At 35.9% G+C, this 20,576-nt stretch overlaps 1 protein-coding gene across 6 annotated transcripts in view; it reads left to right on the forward strand.

Annotated features, from left to right (window-relative positions):
• LOC123535633 (sodium/hydrogen exchanger 10-like) overlaps positions 1-20,576 on the forward strand; it is a 292,843-nt gene that overhangs the window by 23,562 nt on the left and 248,705 nt on the right. For all 6 annotated transcript variants that reach the window (XM_053529065.1, XM_053529066.1, XM_053529064.1 and 3 more), the window contains 2 exons: positions 10,280-10,534; positions 10,959-11,120. In XM_053529065.1, coding sequence (XP_053385040.1) covers positions 10,280-10,534; positions 10,959-11,120 — 417 coding nt within the window. The remainder of the gene's footprint in view (positions 1-10,279; positions 10,535-10,958; positions 11,121-20,576) is intronic.

Raw genomic sequence — 20,576 nt, forward strand, 5'->3', positions numbered from 1 at the left:
AAAGTCTTTAATTTAGCGTCATAAAACCCAACAAATCCTACGATTTCAAGATGCCTTTATTGTTCTCAGGCGTCATATCGCCCTCTTCAGATTTAATGTTTATGATATTAATTGATTCTTGTGAATCAAATGCAAGAAAAAACTAGAAAAGAACGACTTTCTCTGTGTCTCCAATATGAAATTTATTCTTTACAGGCAATGAAAATGTTTAGCCTAATGTAAGACACATATCTAAGTATCTACTTGGTGATTTTTGTCTAATGTTGTAATTGGTTGTCTTTGTGATTTATGATTACTGACACGCAAAAACCTGTATGTAAAATGTCTCTATGTTTCGCTATTTAAGAGGTAGTTAAGTAGTGATGGGCATATCGGCTACGTCTTAAAGCCTGTCTCATTTTTTTAGTGAAAAATGCCCAATTTTATATATAAAAATTATTTAATATTTAAATAATTGTATGGACAGATTGTGTTCAAAATAAATTTCTAGATCCAGAACATTACAACCTTATTAAATGTACAAAAATAATGATAGGTTACATTGTTGGAAAAATATTTTTGGTTAAGATTTTAGCTATAATTGCCGAAAACATGAAAACTTTCGGTTTATCGACCTGCAGAATTACACAAAAACACCTTTTACCATGCCTTCTAGTTAAGCATTCAGTCTTAAAACAGGCAATTTTATCCGGAAAAAAATCAGCCTAAGAAATTACAAGAAGTTCGTCTTTAAAAATGAATAGAGCACTTTCAATCTTATTATCTAATTAAGTTTTTTATGAACATTGACTGGAGGTTACTAGTAATTTCAACAAGGAATATCTTAATAATTCAAATTTTAAGTGAGCTATCCAAACACTTTCCAACATCTTGACGCTGCTTTTGCACTTGGATGGCCATATAATCTGAGTTCACAGATATATGTCACAATAGCATAAACAGTATTCTCTATTACATTCTATATAAAACTGACATTTTTTTAATGAGCTACCAAACATAGCTAGACCCATTTCAGTGAACAAATCCTTACCTCATTTTAAAGAGTTATGATAAAACTGATATAAAATGAGCAGGAAAGTAGGGGTCATGTATCTTCTAAGAGAGATTTCTCTTGTCACATTTGCTTACTGTAAAATCACATCAAAATCTCACTGCTGTGACCTGGAAGTACTACTCATACTAAAATTGAGCTCCACTTCACCGAATACAACCTGCTGTCCATTTTTTTCCTACCGAAATGTCAAAAATACATCCACAATGAAATTTAAACAGAAACTAGCTTTAATTTAGACCTCTATTGCCATGCCAAGTGAAAAATTAGTGTTCAAATACCTGTCCGCCATTACGCTGGTTCCTTTACTATAGTTAGGTAGTAGGGTACACTTAGATGCGAACATTTTGGGCATGGACGGTCTTACATGTAGCGAGTCGCAATATTGCACTTCCCTTAAGAGCAGAATTAGGGTGGCCATTTTATAAATTGCGTGCATGTTTTGTGCTTTTAATTAATTGCAAGATCAGGATTCTCATACAAGAATAAAGAAAGTTATCAAAACGAAAGGTTTACACCATCCATGAAAAATAGCATGCCAAAATCATCAATTTTCCACTTTTTGAACAGCCTGCAATGATCCCGCTGCAAGAACAATGCCCAATTTTATTGCATTTCTCAATTTAATAGTCCTTACATAACGCCAGGACATAAACGGAATGGGGGCCCATCCAGCTCGTTTTTTTCACAAAATAGCGAAAATGTTCCTGAGTATCAATCAAAAAGCACAGACCCCTTTCGTGATTTGAATTTTTCCGCGAAAAGGTGTCTCATTGATCATACAAAGCTACCAGCAGTTAGTTTTCCAACTGACATCAGAATTTTACATGTATCGGCTGTATAAATTTTCTAAAGAATTAATAATCATTATCTCTCACCTTAATTTACAGACATCCAAATTCACGAAGTTCTTTTTATAACAAATATTGACGGGGGCCAAAATTCGAAGTGTACCCTGCTACCCTAAGATTTTTCAGTTAATGAACAAAAGAGGGTTTTACTAGTTCTGAACTTTTATATGTCTTTCGCAAATTCAACCAAATAAAAATGTTTTCAATAGCATGAAAAGAAGTTTGTATGAGAGAGTCTAAACTTGCTCACCCCAAATGCGCAAAGTTAGCCAAAATATACAAATTGTCGCTACGAGACAAAGAACGTACAATACATCCGTTTTTACCATTTTCTGACATGATTTAACGTATTTTCCCATTAGGAATGATATAAGGACAATTCTACACCATTTTGCGAAAATAAAATGTCCCCACCCCCTATTTTCCTATATCATGGGGCCCACACCATCCGAACATCCCCCTGATTGTCGAAATGCATAGCTGGTGGGCCAAATATACGCTGTGTGGGTTAATAACGATAAAAATGATGTTTTTACTGTACCAGAACCTTGTTACTGGAGCTAGAATCTAAAAAAAATCGGATGTGTGTATATTGACTTTTATGCTTTTGTGTGTCCTCACCGTAACATTTTTGAGCTGCTGTGCCGTCAGGTAGCGTTTTAAGTCCCCAGAAAGTTTAGAATATCGATGAAGAGGTTCTAAACTATTTGAAACCGCACAGATTTAAGAGTTCTTTCAAAATTTAATTTTGGCAGATTTCCCTTAAAGTAGCAGGGTACACTTAGATGCGAAAATTTTGGGCACGGACGGTCCTACATGTAGCGAGTCGCAATATTGCAGTTCCCTTATGAACAGAATTAGGGTGGCCATTTTATAAATTGCGTGCATGTTTTGTGCTTTTAATTAATGACAAGATCAGGATTCTCATACAAGAATAAAGAAAGTTATCAAAACGAAAGGTTTACACCATCCATGAAAAATAGCATGCCAAAATCATCAATTTTCCACTTGTTGAACAGCCTGCAAGAACAATGCCCAATTTTATTGCATTTCTCAATTTGATAGTCCTTACTGAACGTCAGGACATAAACGGAATGGGGGCCCATCCAGCTCGTTTTTTCACAAAATAGCGAAAATGTTCCTGAAAATCAAAAAGCACAGAACCCTTCCGTGATTTGAATTTTTCCGCGAAAAGGTGTCTCATTGATCATACAAAGCTACCGGTCAGAGACCACCAATTCAAAAAAGTACAGGGAACTTACTGTGAATGAGGTAAGTGTATACCTGGGAATAATGTAACGTCTTTGCGTTCTGATTGATCAGTCATGTAAACAAACCCAGGAAGTGATTATTTTTGATATTTTTTCACTGCATTTACAGTATTTTATTATACATTTCGACAAAATTTGCTACATTTTATGTGTATTGAAAAAAAGTTGTATCAAATGAATTTCTCCTGCCACGTCAATGATGTAAACAGGGGGTCATCTCATTCACACGAAAATTACTTAAATAAAGTATCACTATTCATATGTTTTTCGTCCGATATTTTGGTAGAACTAAGATAGTTCTTGAAAAACTTGTAATTAGATATACATGTTTCGATGTATGGAAGACCGTACACGCCATAATGTTACAATGTAAGTCTATGGGAAAACAATTGGTGTTCTCTAACCTACCAGCAGTTGGTTTTCCAACTGACATCAGAATTTTACATGTATCGGCTGTATAAATTTTCTAAAGAATTAATAATCATTATCTCTCACCTTAATTTACAGACATCCAAAATCACGAAGTTCTGTTTATAACAAATATTGACGGGGGCCAAAATTCGAAGTGTACCCAGCTACCTTAGGCCTATAGTAATACCACAGGCGCTTGAAGCTCTCCCAATAAATATATGCATTACCATATCCCACCCACCTAATATACTATGAGATCTAACCTGCACATATATTTCGTTGATAGAGCTTCAAACACCTGTGGTGATACAGACACTAAATAGGAAAATGGCGCGAAAATGGCATAATGGCGGATTCAAATAGTCCTCAGTTTTTTTTGTTCTTCAGAGCTATTTTCCTTATTTTCTTTGCATCTTTTTTGCTGAAATCACATGACAAATCTATGCTTGACATGTAGGTAGCATTTTCATAATGAAACGATTAATATGACAGAAATTTTCATGGAGGCTTAGATCATACACCACCACAATTTAGGGTCTCATTTTAGCTGATTTTGCAGTTTGCGTATGTGACAGGAACTATTTTTCTTGCATCAAACATGACCCCCCACGCTTTTCTTTTGATATTTATTCAGCACTGACAATCTACTTCAAGAAAATGTAAGTTACAGACATTTAAAATGGGTCCTGATGTGTGATGCAGCCATTGGAAATATGTCAGTTTTATATAGAATAAAGAAGAACAGCTATTTAGTGTGTTGTAACCTATAGTCTATAAGCTATTTTCTTTGAAGTTCCACGTAATTAATCGTTTGGCGAAAAGTCAAGCCAGCGGCCGCGATTGTGAATACCACGCCGCCGAAAATTCGATTTTCGCCGGAATGTCGGCCCATCAATAGTTCGTCGAGTAGACACCGTCGTTTATATGACTGAAAAATTGTTGAAAAAGATGTTAAACCCGAAACACACACACACGCACGCGCGCGCGCACTACACACACACACACACACACACACACACACGCGCACACAGGACTCGAACCCTCGAACATACGTTCCGGCGGGCACGATATGAGTTGTCTTTGTTGCAATGCCATAAAAATTAGTCTGTCAATTACTTAAATAAAGTATCACTATTCATATGTTTTTCGTCCGATATTTTGGTAGAACTAAGATAGTCTTGAAAAACTTGAAATTAGATATACATGTTTCGATGTATGGAAGACCGTACACGCCATAATGTTACAATGTAAGTCTATGGGAAAACAATTGGTGTTCTCTAACCTACCAGCAGTTAGTTTTCCAACTGACATCAGAATTTTACATGTATCGGCTGTATAAATTTTCTAAAGAATTAATAATCATTATCTTCACCTTAATTTACAGACATCCAAAATCACGAAGTTCTGTTTATAACAAATATTGACGGGGGCCAAAATTCGAAGTGTACCCAGCTACCTTAGGCCTATAGTAATACCACAGGCGCTTGAAGCTCTCCCAATAAATATATGCATTACCATATCCCACCCACCTAATATACTATGAGATCTAACCTGCACATATATTTCGTTGATAGAGCTTCAAACACCTGTGGTGATACAGACACTAAATAGGAAAATGGCGCGAAAATGGCATAATGGCGGATTCAAATAGTCCTCAGTTTTTTTTGTTCTTCAGAGCTATTTTCCTTATTTTCTTTGCATCTTTTTTGCTGAAATCACATGACAAATCTATGCTTGACATGTAGGTAGCATTTTCATAATGAAACGATAATATGACAGAAATTTTCATGGAGGCTTAGATCATACACCACCACAATTTAGGGTCTCATTTTAGCTGATTTTGCAGTTTGCGTATATGACAGGAACTATTTTTCTTGCATCAAACATGACCCCCCCCCCCCCCCCCCCCCCCCCCACGCTTTTCTTTTGATATTTATTCAGCACTGACAATCTACTTCAAGAAAATGTAAGTTACAGACATTTAAAATGGGTCCTGATGTGTGATGCAGCCATTGGAAATATGTCAGTTTTATATAGAATAAAGAAGAACAGCTATTTAGTGTGTTGTAACCTATAGTCTATAAGCTATTTTCTTTGAAGTGCCACGTAATTAATCGTTTGGCGAAAAGTCAAGCCAGCGGCCGCGATTGTGAATACCACGCCGCCGAAAATTCGATTTTCGCCCGGAATGTCGGCCCATCAATAGTTCGTCGAGTAGACACCGTCGTTTATATGACTGAAAAATTGTTGAAAAAGATGTTAAACCCGAACACACACACACGCACGCGCGCGCGCACATACACACACACACACACACACACACGCACACAGGACTCGAACCCTCGAACATACGTTCCGGCGGGCACGATATGAGTTGTCTTTGTTGCAATGCCATAAAATTAGTCTGTCAATTACTTAAATAAAGTATCACTATTCATATGTTTTTCGTCCGATATTTTGGTAGAACTAAGATAGTTCTTGAAAAACTTGAAATTAGATATACATGTTTCGATGTATGGAAGACCGTACACGCCATAATGTTACAATGTAAGTCTATGGGAAAACAATTGGTGTTCTCTAACCTACCAGCAGTTAGTTTTCCAACTGACATCAGAATTTTACATGTATCGGCTGTATAAATTTTCTAAAGAATTAATAATCATTATCTCTCACCTTAATTTACAGACATCCAAAATCACGAAGTTCTGTTTATAACAAATATTGACGGGGGCCAAAATTCGAAGTGTACCCAGCTACCTTAGGCCTATAGTAATACCACAGGCGCTTGAAGCTCTCCCAATAAATATATGCATTACCATATCCCACCCACCTAATATACTATGAGATCTAACCTGCACATATATTTCGTTGATAGAGCTTCAAACACCTGTGGTGATACAGACACTAAATAGGAAAATGGCGCGAAAATGGCATAATGGCGGATTCAAATAGTCCTCAGTTTTTTTTGTTCTTCAGAGCTATTTTCCTTATTTTCTTTGCATCTTTTTTGCTGAAATCACATGACAAATCTATGCTTGACATGTAGGTAGCATTTTCATAATGAAACGATAATATGACAGAAATTTTCATGGAGGCTTAGATCATACACCACCACAATTTAGGGTCTCATTTTAGCTGATTTTGCAGTTTGCGTATATGACAGGAACTATTTTTCTTGCATCAAACATGCCCCCCCCCCCCCCCACGCTTTTCTTTTGATATTTATTCAGCACTGACAATCTACTTCAAGAAAATGTAAGTTACAGACATTTAAAATGGGTCCTGATGTGTGATGCAGCCATTGGAAATATGTCAGTTTTATATAGAATAAAGAAGAACAGCTATTTAGTGTGTTGTAACCTATAGTCTATAAGCTATTTTCTTTGAAGTGCCACGTAATTAATCGTTTGGCGAAAAGTCAAGCCAGCGGCTGCGATTGTGAATACCACGCCGCCGAAAATCCGATTTTCGCCCGGAATGTCGGCCCATCAATAGTTCGTCGAGTAGACACCGACGTTTATATGACTGAAAAATTGTTGAAAAAGATGTTAAACCCGAACACACACACACGCACGCGCGCGCGCACATACACACACACACACACACACACACACACACGCACACAGGACTCGAACCCTCGAACATACGTTCCGGCGGGCACGATATGAGTTGTCTTTGTTGCAATGCCATAAAATTAGTCTGTCAATTGGTCAGTCAGTCAGATATATATATGCTGTTAATTAGCATTAAAGTCTAAAATTTATGGTAAAAAAAAAAATCATCAAATATATTTCGTTAGAAAGGTTGGCACACACGCCAAAACAAAAAAAATATTTCGTCATTTTGCGCTGGCGTGCGCGCAACTATATAGCACATTTTGCCGTGTCGTCCTGGTGCGCGCGCCAACGCCAGACAGCGAAACATTTTATTCCTCTTGGCACGCGCTGCAAAATTAAAGGTTTCGTTCTGTCGCGTTTCATGTTTCGTTTTTAGTTTCGTTTTGTTGCATTAGCCAGGAGGAGCACAAGGAAATGTCCTACATTCCGCGCGCCTACGCGACATAACGAAATGCCCAAATTTTTCTAAATCGGCCACCATAATTACCGTTAGATTTTACATCAATGAGAAACAAAGCTTTCGGCTTATTTGAATCACCCTCGAGTCCGCCTCCTAGGTGTCATAAGGGGGTATACGAAGTCGTGAACCATATGGGGTTCGAAACAACGACATTCGGTTTAATCCTCCGAGATCTTTAGGTATTAAATTGTATTGCCAAAACATGTGCTTATTAAATAAATGTGAAAATAATGGATCTGTATTGTGTAATTGCATTGCTACGAATGGCCCTAATTAGTGTCAGGTGATTTAAATAGTTGGAAATCATACGTGATTTGAATAGAGAAAACGGCATTAAGTTAAATGTTACTTTTTATTGTTTTAATTCAAGAATAGTAAGCTACATAACAGAAAGAATTTTTTCTCAGAAAATCGAACTGGAAGATAAAATAACAGCAAACTTTAAATTAGGTCTTCCACCTACCAAATTTTGTCACTAGTTTTCAATACGTGATGTAGCAACTTGTAATGAAGGATTATAACTAAACACACTTATTTACTGTGATGAGCTGACTCGCATTGCACAGGTTCCGTAATTCTGCTTTGCTTTTTCACAAAGTTGTGCCCCTTTTTCAATTAGCAATTGTTGGTCATGATTTTGTATGGAAGCTGGTACCGCAGAACCTACAATGGGGAAAGGACTGAAACGTCACACACGTGCTCATACTAGTTCACTGTGATGAGATGACATAAATTGCACAGGTTCCATATCTTTGTTTTTAATTTTTACCAAATTTTGTCCTTTTTTTTCGACTTTTTTACTGATTCAGTAAATATTTTATAGTAATAAGGCTGTTGAATAGTCGAGCATTGCGCCTTTGTTTTTATTCCCCCTCTCTTTATATGCATTATTTTATCTTGGTAGGACATTGTAGTCTGTCACATTCCTACCTGTGAGACCAAAATCTAAAGTTTTAAATTTATAGATTTAACTGCAGCGGATTATTCAATTTAATTTATCGAACAATTTTAGGCTATATATTTAAAGGGTTTACAACAAGTACACGTACATGTAGAAATATTTTGAAATTGATCTTCGGTCACAAAGCCGTACGATATCCGTACGGTTTTAAAATATCGTACGAGTCCACCAATTTAAGAATCCTTACTGTCTTTTATACAATCGTAGCGTCTGGTCACATCCTTAAAGGACGCAATCATAGGATATTCGTACGGACATCGCAGACAAGTCGTGCGGAGCTCACAAGCTACTCGGCCGTACCTCGTACGCTGCTCGTGGGCTCGTACGGCACTCGTACGGCACCCGCACGGTGTCCGTGGGACAAGAATAAATCAGTTCGGCAACGTCTGAAAATTTTCCTTTTTCCACACGGTGTCCTTAATATCATACAGACATCGTACGTTGACCGTGCGGGTTCCCTGCGATAGTAGTGCGAGTATCGGCGAGCCTTGCAGTTTTCCAAAGCCGCAAGCACCTCGTGCGATGCCCGAACGAGCTCCTCCGAGGCCCGTGCGGTTCCCATATGGGGCTCTTGCTAGCTGCTTCCGACTTCGAAAATATCTACGAGCTCATAGAGAACTCGGGAGCTCGATGAAACATTTTCCCTGAGTTCCCGAGTACTGTACGAGTTCAAAAATCCGCACGACGCTCGTATAACTCAACGATGTCCGTACGTACGCCGTACGAGTTTGCCAACCTACTCGTACGGAGGTCGTAGTTTTCTTGTGACCAGGGTATAAACCAGTATTTTACGTCATAAAGACATGTCTGCATCCATGGTTTTTGGATTCCTTCGCACATTTCTGTTGTTAGTGTATATCTGTTTGTTTACTTCTAAAAAAACGTTTTGTAAGATTTAGTTGCTTTGTAAATCTGCTAAATCTTTGAACAGAAAACATAACCTGATTTCTTAACACACCGTTAGAATGTTTCTTTTAATAATATCGAGGTCAGTTTGGATACTGTGTCAAGGGTAAGGGCATGTTTAGCGAAATCTGGACATTGATAACAAAAAACTGAATTAGTGAGCTCCTAAACAAAGCTAGACAGCAAGTCTAAACGTACAAGAAGTAGGCTAAGAGTCTCGGAAACGAAATACATGTATACGGATAAAATGATATTTGTAGTTAGTAGTGTTAATTATAACGGCGTAGACAAAAATATTTGGAGACACATGTTCCCCAAGTTAATGTAACACCATAATGGAAGAATAACCTGATACTTTAATTGAATCCACGGTGCTGCTTTTTTCATAAGAGCTCTTTGAGAAATTTGTGAAACCTGCCAAGACGTTACATGTGAATTCTGTCATTGCATGTCCGCCTACGCTGCACACTTTGCCTTTTTATTTCAAAATTACTCTTTATTTATGTTCAATATGTACTAAGAATGGCAAAATTAGGCTCCTAAATGTTATGTAACGGTTAGATGAATAATGCAGATACTGTAGAATATGCAGGATAAAACGTCAAGAAAAAAAAACAAACAATCATAATATTATGTCTGACTCGATAAATTGTTTTCTCTATGTTACTTGTCACCGGTTATAAAGCACAAACCTTGAAACGGAAGTTTACATGAAAAGTCGTAAAATAGTAATATTTTATATCTTCTGCAGCACTAGCCTCGTTCCTGATAGCGATCTTGGCTCGGTACATGTTTACGTACGAGTGGGACTGGAACCAGGGCATGATGTTTGGTGCAATCCTCAGTGCTACGGATCCTGTAGCAGTTGTGGCTCTTCTCAGAGATGTTGGGGCTTCCAAACAGCTGGCTATGGTTATAGAAGGTGAAGCGCTTCTAAATGATGGAGCTGCTATTGTATTCTTCAATGTCTTCCTCAGACTGGTGACCAGCGAGCAAGAGACCACCGGTAAATACAAACATTTAATAAATATTAGTTGCTGATAAGAGGCGATAATTCTTCTAAACACTTCTGTTAATAATTGATGAGTTGTCTCTCTTTTACATGTGTTGTTTTTTGAAAAGATGTCTATCTTTATCTTGTGGCCGTTTAAGTTAGCGTTTCTGCTAAAGTGCCACAGTATTTTAGACGTAAGACCAATTTGTTACTTGATGTCAGATATTGCTCTAGAGGAAATTGTTTTACGGCACTTCAGCAGAAGCACTTGTTAAAACGGCGACGTTTTACACCCCGTTTCGACCGCATAACAGTTAAAGGGAAGTAAATCTAGTTTGTCTGTTTAATCTTGAAGTTTTGAATTACCTACCTTAGATATCGGGTTTTCTTAACGATTTTAGGTATTATAAAAAACTTGAACATATCTTTTCCTCAGGAGGAGACATCGTTGTATACTTCATACAAGTGGCAATTGGCGGACCATTTGTGGGTTTCATAATGGCGAAGATCACTTTGTTCTGCCTATCGAGGATTTTTAACGACGCCATAGCAGAGATAACCATTACTCTAGCTTCCACATACATCACTTACTACGTTGGTAAGTACATATTTGTATTTCAAATAATTGTCAGGTCATCAGAAACAAGTACTTGTTGTCGTTTTTTTTTCTCCTGAAAGTGAAAACACCAATTTTTTTTCAAAACATTTTTACCTGCATAACGTGTTAGGCAGGATAATGGCATGTTAGAATACAATGATTGCCAGAGCACCAGTTACTTAAATTATCCATTTCCACCTTCATGACCGAGATTCATTGAACTTATATACGTTTAATAATAAAAAAGTCAATAAACGGCTAGGTGTGCCTTTTCACCACAATGGCATTTACGGCCCTACTTCATAAATTACCTTGGCCCGTCAGAGTGACTTCCGTTCAGTCGAGGGTAGATCTAGTTCCTAATATTTACTACATCACCCCCCTCCCCCTTACACACACACACACACACACTCCCAATTTCAGAGAAGAGAGCCAGACTAAGCATCACATAAAATTTTAACAAACCAGGATATTTAAAATGTTGAAGGAAATATTGTTATGATATTGGTTCAAGTAAAATATCCCTTTTTTCATACATCGATACGGTAAAATTTACTGTCTAAATATCTATCGAACTATTTACCATTGAAAAATATTATTACTATCATTAGAAATTGAAAAGTTAGAGTGAGTACCCCTGTGGACAGTCAATTACTTAAACACGTAGAAAAGCAAAAACAAAAAAAAATCCACTTTTTATGCCCCCGAAGGGAGGCATATAGTTTTTGAACCGTCTGTCAGGTCTGTCGGTCTGTCCGCAATTTTCGTGTCCATATCTTTGTCATCGATGGATGGATTTTCAAATAACTTGGCATGAATGTGTACCACAGTAAGACGACGTTTCGCGCGAAAGACCCAGGTCCGTAGCTCAAAGATCAAGGTCACACTTAGACGTTAAAGGTCATTTTTCATGATAGTTGGGCGTGTCCGGTCCATATCTTTGTCATCCATTGATGAATTTTCAAATAACTTGGCATGAATGTGTACCACAGTAAGACGACGTGTCGCGTGCAAGACCCATGTCCGTAGCTCAAAGGTCAAGGTCACACTTAGACGTTAAAGGTCATTTTTCATGATAGTGCATTCGTGTCCGGTCCATATCTTTGTCATCCATGGATGGATTTTCAAATTACTTGGCATGAATGTGTACCACAGTAAGACGACGTGTCGCGTGCAAGACCCAGGTCCGTAGCTCAAAGGTCAAGGTCACACTTAGACGTTAAAGGTCATATTTCAACATAGTGCATTGATGGGCGTGTCCGGTCCATATCTTTGTCATTCATGCTTGGATTTTAAAAATATTGGGCATGGATGTGTACCACAGTAAGACGACGTGTCGCGCTCAAGACCCAGGTCCGTAGGTCAAAGGTCCTAAACTCTAACATTGGCCATAACTATTCATTCAAAGTGCCATCGGGGGCATGTGTCATCCTATGGAGACAGCTCTTGTTTCTTGTTAAAGACACAGTGGGATTTGTTGTCTGTTGGCATTGATTAAATAGTTATCTGCCGTTATAACATAGTTGTGAGAACATACATCAATCACTGGACAGTTCTTGACCAAAGTGATCATATACTGCCCTTAAAGTAAAAGCTGAGCGCTGGACCAATAATGCCAGTAGTTGTGATATCTTTCCTTGAGACGGACCCGCTTTATTAAATTACAGAAATACCCCAAATATGACTAGCCGCCGTCACATAAATGTACATGTAATACTTCTGAAAAAAAGAAAAGAAAAAAAAACAACACCAAGTAAGCACACGCACGCACACATGCACACATGCACACATACTGCAAGTCAGTTGATCTTTCCCAACAGCCTGTGGCAGCACACCATTTTCTAATTAAAATAAATAAGCTAATTTGATCTCTCAACAGAATCTGATTTGAAAACAAGCAGATGTTACCCCTGCAATTTTAAACTTGTTTAAAACTGAGTATTTACTAAGAACATTTAATCACGCGGCAACATATATGTTTAATGTTTGACATGACGGGTAAAATTGTTTGAAGTTAATTGCATGATTTGGCAGAAAAACAGCTTTGCTTTAGATAAACTTCGTGAACGTATTTGCACACATTCCAGCATTTTCTCCTGTACAAAAACACAACTAATATGTAAATAATATTTTAACTGGCTAAGGCCCGATTGTTTTGTTAACAAAAAAGAAACAAAAAAAAAAAAAAAAAAAAAAACAATAACCCCAAATAAAAAGAATAAACAAAACAAAAAAAAAAAAGAGTACAAAAACCCACCACAATAAACCCCAAAACAAAACAACAAGAACAACAACATCAACAACAAAAACAACAAATAAACGAACATTCGCACTGTAACAGTCTACAGATTCGGTTATAAGTTTCCCGTCCCTTTTACGCGTTAGAAAGTAATTTCATTAATTTTGAAACGTTATGAGCATGCTGAATATTCATGTTAGAAATTGAGAATCGTTGAATGTTGCTCCGTTGAAAAACGATAAAAATACCAACTTAATCCCATCACAATGTATAGAGTGACAGTAGTAGTTACATTGTACAAATTATGGTCCCCGTGCACATATTATGGTTCCCGTGCATAACTTAAATAACAGAAATACAATATACTTCCCTTGTTTCTCTCAAATTTATTGCATTTGTCATATATGTGTTAGCGATATAAATGATAAATTGCTCACTCTGGACTAATAAAAAGAATAATTTCATTTATTACTTCACTTGAAATATCTGGGATAATGTTAATGCACTCAAACAACACGAGATGAGAATTCAGGAGTTTTAGTAAATTGAATATCGTGCTCAGGCAGCAAGCGACTGATTACTGCACATTTTTTGTTTTGCTTTAAATAACTTTCCATCTCACTCCACTCTTAATCAACACAATTGTATTGGACAATTTCCCCCTAACTGTAGTTTTTGCAGAGCCCGCTTGTTGTAATAGGCGTTAAGTTGGTCTGCAGTTTGCAGTTTGCAGTTCGCAATTCGAATTGCAAACCGCAAACTGTTTTGCATTTTGCAGTTCGAATTGCAAACTGCAAACTGCTTAGCAGATTGCGATTCGAATTGAAAACCACAAACTGTTTTGCAGTTTGCGATTCAAATTGCAAAATGCGTTTTTATTTTGCAATTCAAGATTTGTATGAACCGCGTTGCTTTCCGAGAAAGCTGCTATTGTTTTGGGCTTTTTAGGATTGAAACTTTAACAATTCAATCTAATTTGTACATTGTAATATGAATTGCAAACTGCAAAACATTTTGCATTTTGCAGTTCGAATTGCAAAATGAATTTTGTATTTTGCGATTCACGATACATATGAAGCGCATTTTTTTAGGCTTTGAAATTTAACATTTCACTCTAATATGCACTTTGTAATTTGAATTGCAAGCTGCAAAACATTTCGCATTTTACAGTTCGAATTGCAAAATGCATTTTTATTTTGTGGTTCAAGATATATAAGGAAGGCAATTCTCTTTCTAAGAAATAATCTATTATTTTTTTGCCTTTCAGGCCTTATTATTGAAGATTTCAATCTAATTTGCACTTTGTAATTTGAATTGCAAACTGCAAAATATTTTGCATTTTGCACTTTGCAGTTTGAATTGCAAAATGAACTTTTATTTTGCAGTTCGAGAGATATATATAATCCGCTTTCCATGAAAAATTTAATATTTTGAGCAACTCGGGCTATAACATTGAATATTTCAGTCACATCGTTTTTCTTTTCTGCGATTTGCGATTCGAATGGCAAAATGAAGTTTTACTTATTATTCATTATATATATATGAATTGTAATGTTTTTAGCTTTTCAGTATTTAAAAATGAATATATTTCAGACTTTAAAATCGAACTTTTCAGTCACTTTTGCGCTTTGTATTTTTAATTGCTAACAGCAAAATATTTTGCGCTTTGCTATTCAAATTGAAAAATGATCGCCGTTTCAGATATAAATTAATCGTGATTCGCTTTCCGAGAAAGATGTTAATGTTTTTGACTTTTCAGAATTTTTATTTCAACATTTCATTCTCATTTGCACTTTGCATTATTAATTTTCAAAATGAACGCATAGATAACGCACGCTTTTTTTTCTTGTTATAACATCTGCAGAATCCCAAGGGATCGGTTGGTGCCCAAGCTCGGTAGGGCGAGGGCGAGAGTAGCAACGTATCCCGAGGGATATCTGATGATGTTATAACACGAAAATATAATGAACACGCGTTAACGCAATTCTAGCATAAAACGCGCAATAAAAAAAAGTTTTAATAGCACGTGAACACGAGAACACGTTGTTCAAGAAATTTATACCGCGATTTGCTTTCCGAGAAAATGATTTTCAGGCTTTAAAATCATTCCTGTGCTTGTAGTTTCAATTGCAAACCGCAAAATATTTTCCATTTTGCAGTTCGAATTTCAAATGCGTTTTTTCCAATTCTGGTTAAGATTCAACAAGTTGTCTTTTTGGCGATGCTAGGAAAAGAATATGGGCTGTGTACACTGACCTCAGATCAAAATCAAGGCCAGTAGGTAAGGTTAGTTTAGTTTACTCGGTAAAGAGAAGTATGAACGGAAAAATTGTGAAAAAATGTATTTTCACATTGGGACTATATTATGTGCAGAAACACAAGCATCAAGTGTTTCTAATAACAATGTACCCCAGTATGCTGGAAACCGTATAAATGAATCAGTTGCACAAAGCTATGCCATTTCTGACTCCCCTTAAATACCAAGGCAACAGAAATCAAGATCCCTGCCATCAAACCGTGGTTAGAGCCAACGAGCTCCCACTTGGTACGATCAAAAAAGAATGTCTGGATACGAAATCAAGCGTCCGAGGTCTCAAGAAAAACAATCTTTGTCGACGTAGCAGACTTTAGCAAAACCCCAATAGGACAAAAGGGATGGGGGATGTCTAAAGTATTACGAATGACTGTAATTTGACATTTGCCTCACTGAATGCTAGTTACTTGAAACAGAATCTCTTTTTTCTGTATCAAAAACAAATATAAATATGTATGATATTGTAGATATTGAAGGTTATTTGCGATAATTTGCGTATATTTTGAAATATTTTGCAGTTTGCAATTCAAATTACAAAGCGAAAATAAGATTGAAAACCTGAAAAGCCCCAAACAATATCATGTTTCTGAGAAATTTCATCGAAGTTCAATACATATATTGAATCTAATGTAAAAATTCATTTTGCAATTCAAACTGTAAAATGCAAAATATTTTGCAGTTTGCAATTCAAATTACAATGCGCAATTGACATTGAAATCTTGAATTCTGAAACGCAAAACAAAAATTCGTTTTGCAATTTGAACTGCAAAATGCAAAATATTTTGCAGTTTGCAATTCAAATTACAATGCGCAATTGACATTGAAATCTTGAATTCTGAAACGCAAAATAAAAATTCATTTTGCAATTTGAACTGCAAAATGCAAAATATTTTGCAGTTTGCAATTTAAAATTATAAAACGCAAATAAGATTGAAACGTTAAATTTTCAATTTTGAAAACCCCAAACAATACCACCTTTCTGAGCAACTTCATCGCAGTTCAATACATATTGAATCATTTTGCAATTTGAACTGCAAAATGCAAAATATTTTGAAGTTTGCAATTCATATAATGAAACGCAACCTAAATTGAAACTTTAAAATTTCAAGCCAGAAAAGCGCCCCCCCCCCGCCCACACACACACACTCAAAATGCCATGCTTCTGAGAACCTTCATCGTAGTTCGATACATATATTGAATCGAAAATAAAAATGCATTTTGCAATTCGAACTGCAAAATGCAAAATATTTTGCAGTTTGCAATTCAAATCAAAAAACGCAAATAAGACTGAATTGTTAAATTTTAAAGTCTGGAAAATCCCAACCAATACCACTTTTCTAAGAAACTGAAAAGCAGTTTATTACATATATTGAATCGATATGAAAAAATATTTTACAATTCGAACAGCAAAATGCAAAATATTTTGCACTTTGTTATTCAAATTAAAAGTTTCAAAGTTTATTTCATTCTCAGTTTGTACATACATAAAAAATCATGATTTACAAATGGAAATGGACATTGATATCCTAAATTCTGAAAAGCAAAATAAAAATCGTAGTTTGAAATTCAAATTACAAAGCGAAAAGGACATTGAAATACTGAATACTGAAACGCAAAATAAAAATTCGTTTTGCAGTTAATATAAATGTAGAAATTCTATTCTCATTAGTATGTTTGATTGTGACCTTGTTTTATATGTTATACTGAATATATAGAAAATATGCACATACACTTTTGCAAAAACGTTTTAGGCGTAAGGTTACAAACACAGAATTATTTTATCTATGGCAAACTAGGAAGCGTGCCACTAATAAATCAAAGAATATTACAGATAATTAACAAAATCATATAAAGAAATATTATTGGAAACATCTAAACATACCAAAATTTATGGAGTTGTTAACGTCTGAAAACAAGCAGATTCAGAAAACTCTGTCAATATTTGTATACAAGGCATTTGAACTCCGTAGACCTATATATTATAACTAACACTTTTCTCTCAAGACATAGAGCATTATGCTACATACTGATTTTTACATTAAAAACTACCGCAAATTTGCATTTATATATTCATACGTGCACATTTCTGTTAACTGTTTAACTTAATAACCTTTCATAAATAATAGAAAGTTTTAGGTCAAGTCAGCGTAATATGTTACACTATACATCATGAAACGACATATTTTTGCTTTCTTTAAAGTTGTTTTCTACTTAAATTATTCATTACAGAAACTGTGGTCTACCAGAATAGAGACGAACATGTCACATTATATTAGAAAAGTATATTTGCTTTAAATTGTGTATCATGACATATTTTGTTTAGGCACATTTATGCTATATCTTACTAAGCATTTATTTAGATTTAAGCATTACAGCTTATCATATGTACGAAACATTAGATGGATGCAATGGAAATAAATGACAAAATGAGTTTTATCAAAATAATGAGAGGGTAAAAATTCTATAACTGTTTGAACACTTTAAACAGTCGTCTCTTAAAAGATTTGTTTTCATAGACGATGTAATAATGTCTTATTAGTGCAATAAAACAGTTCTATTATCTTGATCCGCGTCTAATATGACGGTATATACTGTTGTCTCAAGAGTCTATAAGCACCACAAACTAGCATAAAATTGGAGTAAAGTGATTCAGTTTAAATCACAAACTTTTGACTTACTCATGCCTTGCATCAAATCAAATTTACCGTCTCCTGTCTTAGCTTACTCCTGGGCCCGGCTTTTATTTACAAAGTTAATGGCCATTTGTTACCCTACATATGATCTTTTCATTAACCGTGTCCGCAATTGCCTCGCTCTAAGTGGCTTAAACTCTTCGAAGATAGCCAGTCATAGTTTTCGTAGAGGCGGATCGAGCTTTTGTTACGCAACTGGACTTCCTACATTGTTAGGTGATTGGCGCTCCTCCTGTTACCAGTCATACATAGACAATGGCGCCCAAACACGTTTCCAAATTATTCGTAGTATTATTCGTGTTAGGTAGAGTCGACAAAAAGTAATATTCTGTAAGTAAATTCTAAGTGTTACGGAACCTTTAAAAGAACTTGAATATCAAAGTACCTGTAATATTTCTTCACTAAATGTACACGTAGTTCTATAGAAGAAAAAGGGAAATATATACATATAATAACATTGGCGTAGTCAATTTTGAACGCAGAAAGTGTGACCTTTTTTGTGACCATTTTCCCGCGCTAAGATTAAAATTTGTTGCAAAATGCATAATTATCTCAACATAATTAAGCATAAAATAAAAAGAAAATGTGTTTGTTTTTCGTGAATATGGAATATATCTCACCTCAAAGTGAGAAAATGTTCACATTTTCACTGGCGCTACGTTATATATATAACGTGAACCGCAAAATAACAGTTCATTTTGCTATTCGAACTGCAAAATGGATATGTTTTGCAGTTTGCAATTCAAATTACGAAGTGCAAATTAGATGGAAATGTTAAATAATAAAGCATGAAAGGCAAAAATTACAGAATCTTTATTTATAAAGCGGCCATGTGGTTCTGGGACGATCTGTGTATGAAAAGAATTGGAACCACTGCCTTACCCTTGCATGATCGTAAGAGGCGACTGATAGGGTCTTAACACTTGGTTTTGCAGTAACTCTGTGATTCCAGCAGGTATGCAAATTTTGATTCCATACCTCATGTTTTTAATTTAATGTAAATGAAATGTGGAACCAAAATTTGTAGTCCTGTTTGGCGCCATATAACCTATACTGTGTTGGTGCGCCGTAAAACCCAAATAAATAAATAAATTTATAAAGCGAATCGCCGTACAAATATATATACCTTGAACCGCAAAATAAAATTCATTTTGCAATCCGAACTGCAAAATGCATAGTGTTTTGCAGTTTGCAATTCAAATTTAAAAGTGCAAATTGGGTTGAAGTGTTTAATTTAAAAGCCTGAAAGCAAAATACAGAACAGAACAGTAATTTATTGATATAACTTGAACATGTACAGTTCATCGTTATAAGAACAAAATATACTAAACATGCATAGCAATGCGAGAGTGAACAAACCAAAAGAACATTCAGTTGAAATTCATTCAATATTATTTGCAGTGTGACCTGCCGTGAGAATCAAGGACATATATGTAATAGTTTCTAGATAATATTCCCTCAGGGATAATCTTTCTTCAGTGATTGTACAATATGAGATAATATACGAAGGATACAATGTACACATTCATTGAATGTAAAAAGCGCAACTTTCTCGGAAAGCGAATCGAAATTCATCTACTTATATATAACTCGAACCACAAAATCATTCATTTTGCAATTCGAACTGCAAAATGCGAAACTGCAAAATGGAAATCAGTTTGCGGTTTGCATTTCGAACTGCAAAATGCAAACTGCAAAATACAAATCAGTTTGCGGTTTGCATTTCGAACTGCAAAATGCAAAACAGTTTGCAGTTTGCAATTCGAATTGCGAACTGCAAAATGCAAACTGCAGACCAACTTAACGCCTATCTTGTTGTAAGCCCGGCATAGTCGGTGTATATACATTAGTGCGTCGGCGTGTCCGTCGAATTTGTACGGACAATGACTTGACATGCATGGAGCAATCTTTTTATATTTTGCGTAAATGTTTACCTAAGTGAGATGAAACCCCCGATCCTTATCTCAAACGTTAAGGTCACGCTTCTTTGTCAAAATTCATATAAGGTCTTGTCAGAATAATAACTTGACAATGGCTGTTCGGTGTCTGTACGTTAAATGCATCCGTGCGTCCGTCTAGCCAGGGATGAAGTAAGTAGAAGTTGCAAAGTAGAGGAGGGTCTGAGGTTCGTCTCATTTACAATTTTGCTTGCTAGAGGAAAAGTAGCCGGGAATTCGTAACACCTTAGCAAGGGGATATCCCTACCCCCT

The sequence above is a fragment of the Mercenaria mercenaria genome, chromosome 17 (genome assembly GCF_021730395.1).
Source record: "Mercenaria mercenaria strain notata chromosome 17, MADL_Memer_1, whole genome shotgun sequence".
NCBI lineage: Eukaryota > Metazoa > Mollusca > Bivalvia > Venerida > Veneridae > Mercenaria > Mercenaria mercenaria.